The sequence below is a fragment of the Bubalus bubalis genome, chromosome 24 (assembly GCF_019923935.1).
Source record: "Bubalus bubalis isolate 160015118507 breed Murrah chromosome 24, NDDB_SH_1, whole genome shotgun sequence".
In the NCBI taxonomy this organism is placed as follows: Eukaryota; Metazoa; Chordata; class Mammalia; order Artiodactyla; family Bovidae; genus Bubalus; species Bubalus bubalis.
The window spans coordinates 23050805-23062903 of record NC_059180.1 but is presented as its reverse complement, the minus strand read 5'-3'; the positions used below and the strand labels follow the sequence as shown (position 1 = coordinate 23062903).

The following is a 12099-nucleotide window of genomic DNA, read 5'->3' as shown; positions in this document are numbered from 1 at the left end:
TATATATACACACACACACACACACACACACTTGTTGAATCGCTGGAACGTATGTTTTAAATTTTTGAGAAACTTTATACTGTTATTCATAGTGGCTGTACCAGTTTGTATCGCCACCAACAGTGCACCATGGTCAAGAGAATAATATTTAGGAAAGAAATGTTATTTTAACATAAACAGTAAAATGGACTAAAATGGATAGTGTGTCTACATTAAAATAAGTTCAAGTTCAGTTTATGTATCCTGATATAATTAAATCATGTAAGTAGGAACTTATAGTTCCATATATATTTCCATTGTTTTACTTTGAGTTATTTAGGATAATTATATATAAGGGCATATAATACAATATACTGAGTCTGCTTCTCTGACATTATTACCTATTAAAACGGCTCAGCAAGTAGTTTTCACCAACAGAATAGTCTAAAGCTGCCTCCAAATTAAATACTGTAGGAGTTTTCAAGGAAATTGTTAGTATGAATGAAGACACAACATATAGTATGTTTCTCTTGCAATTGACTATACATTTAACCAGCATATTAAAATGTTTACATATAACCCAAAAATACAAAAACAAACAACTCCAAACCACCATATGACACACAGATCTAACAAAGTATATGTGGTCAGAGATTCCGTAAAATATTTAAAGGTGGACTGACTTTCCTTCTATGGAAAATGTAGAAAGCGTTTTGAAAGGCCATTGTTTTCAGAGGCTGTTGTTCAATGTATACACTTAAGATACAATATTATAGTGTTATAATAAGAAATCCTGTATTAAGAGCAATTCAAATTGGATTTCACAAGTTAGTAAATGCTTTTACAAATGCTTTGACAATGTTATAGAAAGTGCATCCTTTTACTTTCCATTTTTATGCAATGTAATTATTTGGTGTTTATACAGTTAAAAATTAAAAGCAGACAAACATTAAACAACATACATATTAAAATTTGGGGTTGTAGTTGTATTTTAAAATAAACAGCTTCCTATTGTTTGCTTCAAGCTCTAATAACAGCATAAAGAGAAGCACATTCAAAATACTGATTTACTTTGATAGCGAAGGATTGTTCTTTGAAGATTAATGGAAGTAGCTGCTGCTGCTAAGTTGGGTCAGTCATGTCTGACTCTGTGCGACCCCATAGATGGCAGCCCACCAGGCTCCCCCGTCCCTGGGATTCTCCAGGCAAGAATACTGGAGTGGGTTGCCATTTCCTTCTCCAATGCATGAAAATGAAAAGTGAAAGTGAAATCCCTCAGTCCCCCAACTCTTCGCTACCCCATGGACTGTATATCCTACCAGGCTCCTCTAGCATGGGAGTTTCCAGGCAAGAGTACTGGAGTGGGTTGCCATTGCCTTCTCCAATGAAAGTAAACGTGACCCATTAAGTTGAAGTGTACTATTTAAAATACTCAATAGTTTACATAAAGTTTTAAAATATATTTTTATTACTTTATTTTTTCTGTACGGTCTCTTCTTTGTGGTGCATGGGCCTTCTCTAGTTGCAGAGCACAGGCTCTAGAGCATGGGGGCTTCAACAATTGTGCCAAGTGGGCTGAGTTCCTCCCCTCCACGCCCCGAAAAACCTGTGTACCCTATATAGTATGGCAGATTTTTAACTACTGGACCACCAGGAAAGCCTTAAAATATATTTTTTAAAGAGCTAAACATCTGTATTCACTGATAGCAATGGTATACCTACTTGATGATGACTTGAAACAAAACAAATGCCCATAAGGAAAAAATGCTGTAGTTATTTTTATCTAAATTTACTTTTAGTCCATGGTCTAGAAGCATTTTCCTCTTAATACAATACTCCTTTTCTATAAGGCAGTTCCTGGGAGCTAGACTGCTCTAGGTAATGAGAGAGTTAAGGTAAAAAGTAATTGCTTGCAGTTTAAATAGATAGTAACTTTTTGCTCTGGCTTAGTGAGCTAGTCTAATCAGTTGTATCTAAAAATAGGCAATTCTTTAAAAGGTTCTAATTTCTTTATTATCTGAAATCTTTGGAAATTAATAGTATAAAACTACAAAATTAGCAAATGTATTGAAATCTGTGTACAAATTACTTCTAATTTCAAGCTCTCATGTGATAGTGGTTTATATTTTTTTAAGTGGCTCTTTTTTTTTTTAAGTTGCTCCAAAAATAGTTATATACATTTTTATTTTCTTTAAAGGAAACTGCCCATTTTAAATTACATCTGCATCATACCTTAATTTCATAATAGTTCATTTAACAGGTCTTAGTCATGGACTTTTCTAAGATGAGATTTTATATTTCTCTCCCGTAGCTCCTGGTTGTCAGAAAGCCCATGTTTTCCGTTATTGAAGGAGTTTGGTCCTGCTACTGTTAGTGTTTGTCTAATATTTTCCCCCATCTTTAATTTTAGGAGGCATTTCCTCTGGTTTGCTCTCTTCATCTTCTTTAAAAGCTGCTGCTACTGAAAGGATTTATTGGAGCAAGAGCTGAAACAGCTTTGTTAGTTCAGGCATACATGACACAGTCTCATAAATAAGTTGATGCTTTCTTTCTGTTGTCTGACTACCAAATCCAAACTTGCAGATCTTTATAAGCACTGTTGATAAATGAAGTTTCTCCTTCAGCTCATTGCTTCTCAGCATTTCTCAACCGGCACTTTGTCCCATTGCTCCAGAGGCTTTAGCTAGCTGTGGGTTCTCAGGCTTTCCTCCCTCCTTCCTGCCCATCATTTTCCCCACCACAGCCATGCCAAGGACTCTAGCATTTCTTTTTGATTCTTTCTTATCCATCTCTGTACATTATCAGTCTATTCTTGCATGCTGTGTACTTTTTCCATTAAAGGCCTTCTCACGTTAATCATGGTTTCAAATAGTCCTGGTTTATTTTTTAATTAATTAATTACTTTTAATTGGAGGCTAATTACAATATTGTAGTGGTTTTTGCCATACATTGACATGAATCAGCCATGGGTGTACATGTGCTTCCCATCCCTCAGGGTCATCCCAGTGCACCTGCCTGAGCGCCCTGTCCCATGCATCAAACCTGGACTGGCGATCTGTTTCACATATGATAATATACATGTTTCAATGCTGTAATAGACCTGGCTTAATATTTCCAACATTTTGCATATCAGAGTCTGATTCTGATGCTGCTTTAGTTTCTTCAATCTGTGTTTTTTTCCCTTTAGTATGCTGTATAAATTTTTGTTAAAATGTGTGCATGAGGGTCTAGGGAAAAGGAAATATAGTAAATAGAATATTAGTGACATAGAGGTAAGGTGTAGTGGGGAGAGAAAGGATTTCATAGTGTTATGATTGGGCTTTAGTCTTTCGATGAGCTTATGTTGCTGATCTATGAAATCATCAGTGCTTGTCATTTTTTTCCTCTTTAGAAGAGACAAGATGACTAGAGCAGGTTGGACTTTTCCTTCCCCTAGGTAGGTTATGCTCTGGTAAAATACTTTCTCATGAATCAGGCCTAATTAAGAATAGAATGCTCTGGCACATTTCAAAATGGTTCCTTCTTCCATGATTCCCGGAAACATGAGGGGAGTTTTCTCGTATATTTGCCATGAGAAACTGATAAGGATCTTGGAGGTAAATTGACAAAAACATGAATTCACAAGTTCCTTATGACTTGAACACCCCTGGACTTTTTAATTCTTTAGACTTGTCCTAGTAAGGCCCCAGCAATTTGTTAATTATAGTTTAGGATTTTCTACTGTAGTACTGGATCTTTCAGAGATTCTGTTTAGAGTTTCTACTCCATTAAATTATATTCTCTGTATTTGCCTATCTGCCTCTCCAGTTTTAGGGACAGTGTGTTGCCCTGTGACCTCACTTTTTTGATCGATCTAAGAAGAGTTATAGACTTTTCAGTTCAGCTTCCTACTTGTTACAATGGAGTGGTGACTTCTAAGTTCTTTTTCCAAACCAGAAACTGGAAGCTGAACCTTATTTTTTTATATTGATGAATACCTTTCCAGTTTTATATATCCTGATGGTTATTTTGATGGAAATCAGCATGAGAGAGAATGGAGAGATAGGACCACCATCTCAAGCAATAGGTCTGCTTATTGCTTTGAGTCTTATTTTATGGACTTCTGATGATTGTTTATTTTTGTTTCAGTCACCTACCAACATTTCAATCAACATGTTTGGCTCTAGGCAGAGACCCCTTTCTGGGGAAGGAAATGGCAACCCACTCCAGTGTTCTTGCCTGGAGAATCCCAGGGACAGGGGAGCCTGGTGGGCTGTTGTCTCTGGGGTTGCACAGAGTCGGACATGACTGAAGCGACTTAGCAGCAGCAGCAGCAGCAGAGACCCCTTTCACTACTACGTCATTATCTTTTTGAGCAACCTAAAACTTAAAGTATCTAAAAGTAGTAAGTAGTATCTATAGCTAAAGAATATCAGTGTACTTTTCTTCATTGTTTAATTATAAAGCTGATGAGTAATTTTGTTTTAGTCACATTTGGGTACCTGAAGTAACTATCTCCTATTATATTTCAGAATATGGTGCTAAGTGGAATAACTTCTTGTCACGAGTGAGCCCAGATGATGAACTCACTCTTGCTCATATTATGGGAATGCTTTTATTTGACGCCTTTTTATATGGCCTTCTGGCCTGGTATATAGATGCTGTCTTTCCGGGGAAGTATGGTGTGCCCAAGCCATGGTATTTCTTTATGCAGGTAAGTTCTAATTATTTCTGTTATTGAGAGAAACTCAAGTTCTTATATACTGAGTTTATTGAAGAGTGAACATTATTTAATTTTAACACCATCCACACAGTCTTATGATACTAATACAGCTTTAATTCCTTCTCAACTAAAGCCATTACGAGTTAATTTTGTAACATGTATAATAGAATTAAATGGTTTTTTTATTAAAAATCTGTATCTGAAGGAATGTGTGGTAAGATCCTTAGACCCTAGTGAGGAGATTATAAATTATGTCAGATATCTGGTTATCATTATATGCTTTTTTTCTACTATTAGTCCAAATTACTTAGAATCAAAGCCAACTCATTTGAAAAGACAATGGCACCCCACTCCAGTACTCTTGCCTGGAAAATCCCATGGATGAAGGAGCCTGGAAGGCTGCAGTCCATGGGGTCGCTGAGGGTCGGACACAACTGAGTGATTTCACTTTCACTTTTCACTTTCATGCATTGGAGAAGGAAATGGCAACCCACTCCAGTGTTCTTGCCTGGAGAATCCCAGGGACGGAGGAGCCTGGTGGGCTGCCGTCTATGGGGTTGCACAGAGTCAGACACGAGTGAAGCGACTTAGCAGCAGCATGCTACATATATATATATATGTATATGTATATATATATATATATATATATACATGTATATATATATATAATTTGGATGAAGGAGCCTGGTAGGCTACAGTCATGGGGTTGCAAAGAGTTGGACTATCACTATATATAATTCCATGGACAGAGGACCTGGTGGGGTCACAAAGAGTCAGACAAGACTGAGCTAATAACTTTAACTTTCATATACACATATATATATACACACATACACACACACACATACACACATCTAATTGCTGATCTCTTAATTTCAAATGCATTTTAAAAATCCTGCATTGTACTCTCCTCCTCTCATGATTACTGATTTTGATATTATATTTTACATCTAATTATTTTCTGTATCTCTTATCTGCTTATTATGGATAATCTTATGGGAGTTTTCTTGAGTGTTATGCGTTGCTTTTCCTATGCTGCTTTTAATACTGTCTATCTTTAATTTTGTCATTTTAATTACAATGTGTTTTGGTGTATTCCTCTTTGAATTCATCCTGTATGAGATTCTCTGCACTTACTGGTTTTGGATAATTGTTGCTTTTCCCAGGTTAGGGAATTTTTTAGCTATTATGTCTCCAGATATGTTTATACCCTTTCTCTCTCTCTTCTCCTTCAGGGACCCCTATAATGTGAATACTGGTATGCTTGATATCATCTCAGAAGTTTCATTAACTGTCTGCATTGCCTTTCATTCTTTTCTTTTGTTAAGCATCAATGATTTCTGATACTCTGTCTTATTGATACTCAGCTTATTGATCTTCTTCTCCATATTATTTAGTCTACTGTTGATTCTTTCTAGTGTATTTTTCATTTCAGTTTTTGTGTTCTTCATCTGTGTTTGGTAGCTCTTTATATTTTCTAATTCTTTGTTGAAAGTTTCTAACTTCTCTCTGTGTGCATCCATTCTTCTCTTTCATTTTTTTTTCTCTTTAAATTATTTATTTTAAATGGAGTGTTCATCTCATTTCTTTTTTTTTTTTGTTCTTCAATTTTATTTTATTTTTAAACTTTACATAATTGTATTAGTTTTGCCAAATATCAAAATGAATCCGCCACAGGTATACATGTGTTCCCCATCCTGAACCCTCCTCCCTCCTCCCTCCCCGATGATCTTTACGGTCATTACTCTAAAATTTTTCTCAAGTAGATTGTCTATTGCCTCTTCACCTAGTTCTTCTGGGTTTTTATATTGTCTCTTCATTTGGAACATATTCCTCTGTCACAAAATTTTCCCTAACTTGCTGTTTTTATGTCTGTGTACTTGATATATTAGTTACATTTCTCAACATTGGAGAAGTGGCCTTGAAGGAGAAGTCTAATGCACCCCAGCAGCACACTCACCTTTCATTACAAGAGCTATATGTTCTAGGTGTGCCCCCTATTTAGGGTATGTGGGTCCTTCTGTTGTGGTGGGCTGATTACCATGGGTAATCTGGCAGGCTTTGTTAGCCTTGGTCTGGTTGGTTGCCAGGCCCTTCCTTGTGTAAGAGCTGTTGAACACTAGTTTCTGGGGTCAGGTCATGGGGTGGCTGGATTCTGAACCCTGTGGAGCCCTGGGCATGTTACTGGTTCACTGATAAGTGAAGTTGGGGTCCAGAAGATCCTGAGGCTGTTGCCGCCACACTGGTGGGTGAGGCCAGGCCCTAGAGCTAGTGATGGTTCATTAGTAGGCAGAGTTAGATCCTATGGTTTGGCTGTAGGACCCAGGGATCCCAGAGTTACTATTGGACTGTCGGTGACTGGGACTGGTTCCTGACACAGCTGTCTGTGGGATCTGGCATGTCTCAAAGCTTTGTTGACCTGTTACTGGGCACAGGGCCCAGCCAGTCCTAGGGCAGGTACTGGCCTGTTGGTAGTTGAGCTCGGACAACAGGCTGTGGGGCTTTGGTTGTCCTGTGGTTAGTATCCATCCACCCACTGCTGGGTGAGACCATTCCCAAGGCTAGAGCAGGATCACTGGTGGGCAGAGATAGGGATTCTGGGGCTGATGCCTATCCACTTGTGAGTGCACCAGGGCCCAGCTGCATGGTTCTGGGGGTCCTGCTTGTAGTGCCCACACATTGATGTGTGGGGCCAGGTCCTGGGCCCCTAGCTGGGAAGGGACATACTGCTGGTGCTGTGGGCTCAGAAGGTCTGAAGGTAGACCATCTGCTGCCTAGTTGATTCCTACAGGCTGTTGGGCAAGGGCATGGCTGGGCCCTAAGGCTAATCAGCTAGAAGGAGAATTCCAAAATGGTGCTTGCCAGCAAGTGTCCATGCGGTACAATAAGCTCTCCCAAATGGCTGCCACCAGTGTCTGTATCCACAAGGTGGGCTGTAGTGGCCTCATGCCTTTCTAGGGGTCTCTCCAAGATTAGCAGACCCAATAGCATTACCCAGGCGTCTTTCAAATTACTGCTTCTTCTCTGGGTCCTGGGGAATGTGATATTTTTTGTGTGCCCTCTAAAAATAAAGTGTCTATTTCTCCTAGCCTCCTAAGACTTCTGAAAGTAAGCCCCACTGGCCTTCAAAACCAAACATTCTAGGAGTTATTTTCTAGGAATATACCATATTGGAACAGAATATGAAAAAGAATACATATATTAAAGTGCTTTTATGAAAGCAGTTTTGAACTCACAAATTCATTGAAAGGGTCTTAGCAATATTTAAGGATCTTTAGACCACATGTCCAAATAAAGAGACTGACTCAAAATGATAGAATGCTTTTTGCTGAGCCATATTAAAGTGACATTTTTAAATAGCATATTTTGTAGTTATTCTGTAGGAATTAAAATTATAGGCTATTTGTTTCCAAATTTCATTTCAAGTTATCTGTTGCAACCCATCTCAAAACTGAAGTGAAATGAGTCAAAATGTTTTCAAGTTTAGGAACATTTTATTTTTCATTCACATGATAGATTCTGTTTTTCTTCTTTTCTTAGAAAGGCTACTGGCTTGGAAAGGCTATAAGCATTAGGAAAAAGGAAGATATGCCTGTTACTAATACGGTTCAAAAAGCTTACTTTGAAGAAGAACCTGTTGGTTTGATTGCTGGTATCAGGATTCAACATTTGTACAAGGTATTATTTACAGGTCTCTTTTCCCCTGTACTATTGAAAAGTAATTTACAACACATAGTAAATTAATTTTCTATTGCAAAGAGCTGACTCATTGGAAAAGACTTTGATGCTGGGAAAGATTGAAGGCAAAAGGAGAAGATGGTGGCAGAGGATAAGAGGGTTAGATAGCATCACCAACTCAGTGGGCATGAATTTGAGCATACTCTGGGAGATAGTGAAGGAGAGGGAAGCCTGGCATGCTGCAGTCCATATGGTTGCAGAGTCAGACACAATTTAGCAACTGAACAATTAAAATAACAAATGTTTGTCACTGGCCGTAACCCTACTCCCATATGATGTTAATAAAAGGTTATAGTCAGCAGACTCATTATTTAATGAGACAAAATGAAAATTTATGCAAATAAAATAAATATCCATGTTTTCCTCTATTTACTTCTGAATAGAATTCGGCTTTGTATAGACGATAACTGTGTCTGCTACAATTCTTCCATTATAAGAGTTAATTTTTCATTGGAACTGTGAAAACTTGTTATGTAAATATAAATTTCTGTTCACCACTCTGGCTTTACTTATTCTACAAGTTATATATTAGGCCATTTGTTTACACTATCCTCTTTCGAAGTGTTCTGCAAGGATGTGTTCTTAAACATATCAGTTTATCTGGATAAACTGCAGGCATGTATCATTCAGGTAACCCATATATCTGCTGGCATTCTCTTGGGCCTCAAGAAGATATTTCAGCTTAACTTGAACCTCTAATCTCACAATTTTTGGAAACTCAGATATCTCTTCAAAATTTCTGCTAATCATTTGTGGGTATTAGGAACAGGATAGGACCTTTTATCCTATTATGGTTTTCTCTGCCTCCAGCACATTGCATTATGATTCTTTCTTTATCACATCACTGTAGATGTAAAACTGTCTTTTCATTGTATTTTCTCAGGAAGTCCATTCAAATCACAATTTTGTGATTTGTGATTTATGATTTATGATGGGTTTATATTAACAGCCACATGAGCCATTTCACCACCCATATCCTTTCTCATCTCTGTTTTCACTTTTCCACCAAGATTGTCCCTGAGGGCTTCCTCTAATTTGTGTAGTAGTTCATATTTTCTTAGCTCTTTCCCCCAGACTTGCATATCCAGACTTATGAGTACTAGCAGAACCAAGAACTTTCTATGTACTATTTATTTATTCAGAAGTTCAACAAATAGTTTCTTAGCACCTACTATGTTATAGAAACTGATTGGTATTGGAAATATAGTTGTAAAATATTCAGATAAAATCTCCCTTTTAAAGGGAATGTAAGCAAACAGTTAGGGGTACTCCTGCCTCCAAAGAAGGACTTCCCTGATGGCTCAGATGGTAAAACGTCTGTCTACAATGCGGGAGACCTGGGTTCGATCCCTGGGTCGGGAAGATCCCCTGGAGAAGGAAATGGCAATCCACTCCAGTACTATTGCCTGGGAAATCCCATGGACAGAGGAGCCTGGTAGGCTACAGTCCATGGGGTCATCACAAAGAGTCAGACACGAATGAGCGACTTCACTTTCACTTTCTGCCTCCAAGTAGGTTGGGAAAGTTCTTGGTAGCCCAACACTCAAACTGAAAACAGTAGAAGAAACCAGATAAATTATATTTATCAGACAACTGCAGAAGCTATAAGGACTAGATTATTTTCAATTCCGAAGAATAAGCAATACTTTTAAGCTGACCTTAGAAATACTGGCCATTTTCTCCCTTGTAGCTGTTTTCTAACTGGGGACAGAATCAATCCTTGCACCCTCTACTCCAAATAAGAACTCTACTGAAATAAAGAGGCACTTGAGCCTTTTGGTGGTTATAGTTGGCTGGCATGACATTTTGGAAGCGTGAAGTGGTCCCATGTGATCAATTTTCCCTTTGAGATATTTAAACTGGTGTAAAGAGCTTTAAGTGGGATTCTGGGAAACCAGATCAAGGAGTCTAAAAGGCAGCATGAAATCTGTAAACCTGTGAAGCTCAGAAGCAAAAAGTCACACTAGAGGAAAAGCACACAATTGACCTCCCCACCCCAGACACCTGGCATATTTAGAGTTGTAACAAGTAGAAAGTAAAGAACTATATTCAAAACTATAAAGGACAGAACAGAATCTCCTTTACCTGCAAGATATTCCATCAGAAGTTTAAGAGGACCAGTCTTACAGAGTAAGAATGAACTAGGATAGCCCAAATCTTTCTAAACTTCTGATTGGTTTTTCACTCCACTGAATTCCAGGTTTGATGTAATTGATGACCTCTTTCCCTTATCTATTTAATCAAGAAAAGGGGTTACTTTCAGATGGAAGATGGCTGGAGCCTTCTTGGTTATTTTATACAAAATGCATAGCACAAATAAAGAATTACTAGACATGTGAAGAGGTGCAAGATAGTGACCAGTAACTAAGAATAGGAACATACCATGGAAGCAGACACACGGATTATCTAGAAATAGGAGTTAGCAGAGAAAGATTTTACAAGAACTGTGAATACTGAAATAAAGAACATATTAAAAGATTGATATTCTCATCTGAATGGCTAAAATAAAAACATTTGACAATAGTATTTGTAGCAAGGATATGGAAAAAGGTTATATTTCTAGCAATACAAATCAATATAACAACTTTGGAAACCTATGTGTCAGTGTATCATTCAAAGTTGAGCTAGGAAACAGAAATTACTCTCCAATAATACAGAAATTTTAGTGCAAAGAACTTGGTAATAAAAACTGGTAAAAATACTGATAGGAATAAATCAAACTTTGAAGAATATAGAAATAGTAGATTAGAGAGTAGTCACTACCTCCAAGGCTCAGGAGCAGCACTCACTGGAAGAACAAACTTGGAAAAGTTTCTTCCTCTCTACCAAGGATGAGATCAAACTTACTTTACTGAGGGCTGTGGTTCTGTGGCTGCGTGAATGGTAAGAAGTTTGCTGAGGTACCATAGGCTATGTCTGGCAACTGGAGAAACCTCGTACTGGGTGACAGAGAAACATGTCAGGAAACTTCTTGCTTGTGTCCTGGAAAGAGAAGCCACTGGATGTGGTAATGATGAGGCTTGCTGAGGTGCTACTGCTACCTTCTATGAAGCCACCACTGAGTGAATGGTGAAGTCTGACTGGAAGTCTGCCTGAAGGGATAATGGTAAGACTCCGAAAAAGAGGATTATATTATGTATTATAGAATGTATTGCATCATGAGGGAAACAAGAGGATTGGATAATAACTTGGACATACAACAAGAATGAGAAGCAATTTTGATGGAATAGTAAAGGAAAGCCTCTCTGTGAAGGTAATCTTTGTGTTGAAATCTGAAAGATGTGGATGAATCAGGGAGTTGAAAAATGAGAGATAAAAGATTAAAACAGAACATTAAATCCAAGTTCTGAGGTGGAAAAAACATTGTCATTGTATTTGAAGAAGCAAACAAAGAAGAAATGGTGGAAACAAGTTTGAAGAGATAGAAGCCAGATCAGGTAGGAACCGTTCAGTTCAGTTCAGTCGCTCAGTCGTGTCCGACTCTTTGTGACCCCATGAATCGCAGCACGCCAGGCCTCCCTGTCCATCACCAACTCCCGGAGTTCACTCAGACCCACGTCCATCGAGTCAGTGTTGCCATCCAGCCATCTCATCCTCTGTTGTCCCCTTCTCCTCCTGCCCTCAATCCCTCCCAGCATCAGAGTCTTTTCCAATGAGTCAACTCTTCGCATGAGGTGGCC

General features: G+C 38.2%; 1 protein-coding gene across 1 annotated transcript in view; it reads left to right on the top strand.

Annotated features, from left to right (window-relative positions):
* The window catches only part of LOC102413010 (phospholipid-transporting ATPase ABCA3), a 164275-nt gene that overhangs the window by 16995 nt on the left and 135181 nt on the right, over positions 1 to 12099 (top strand). Inside the window, exons 3-4 of the mRNA XM_025274601.3 lie at positions 4491 to 4672; positions 8222 to 8359. Coding sequence (XP_025130386.3) covers positions 4491 to 4672; positions 8222 to 8359 — 320 coding nt within the window. The remainder of the gene's footprint in view (positions 1 to 4490; positions 4673 to 8221; positions 8360 to 12099) is intronic.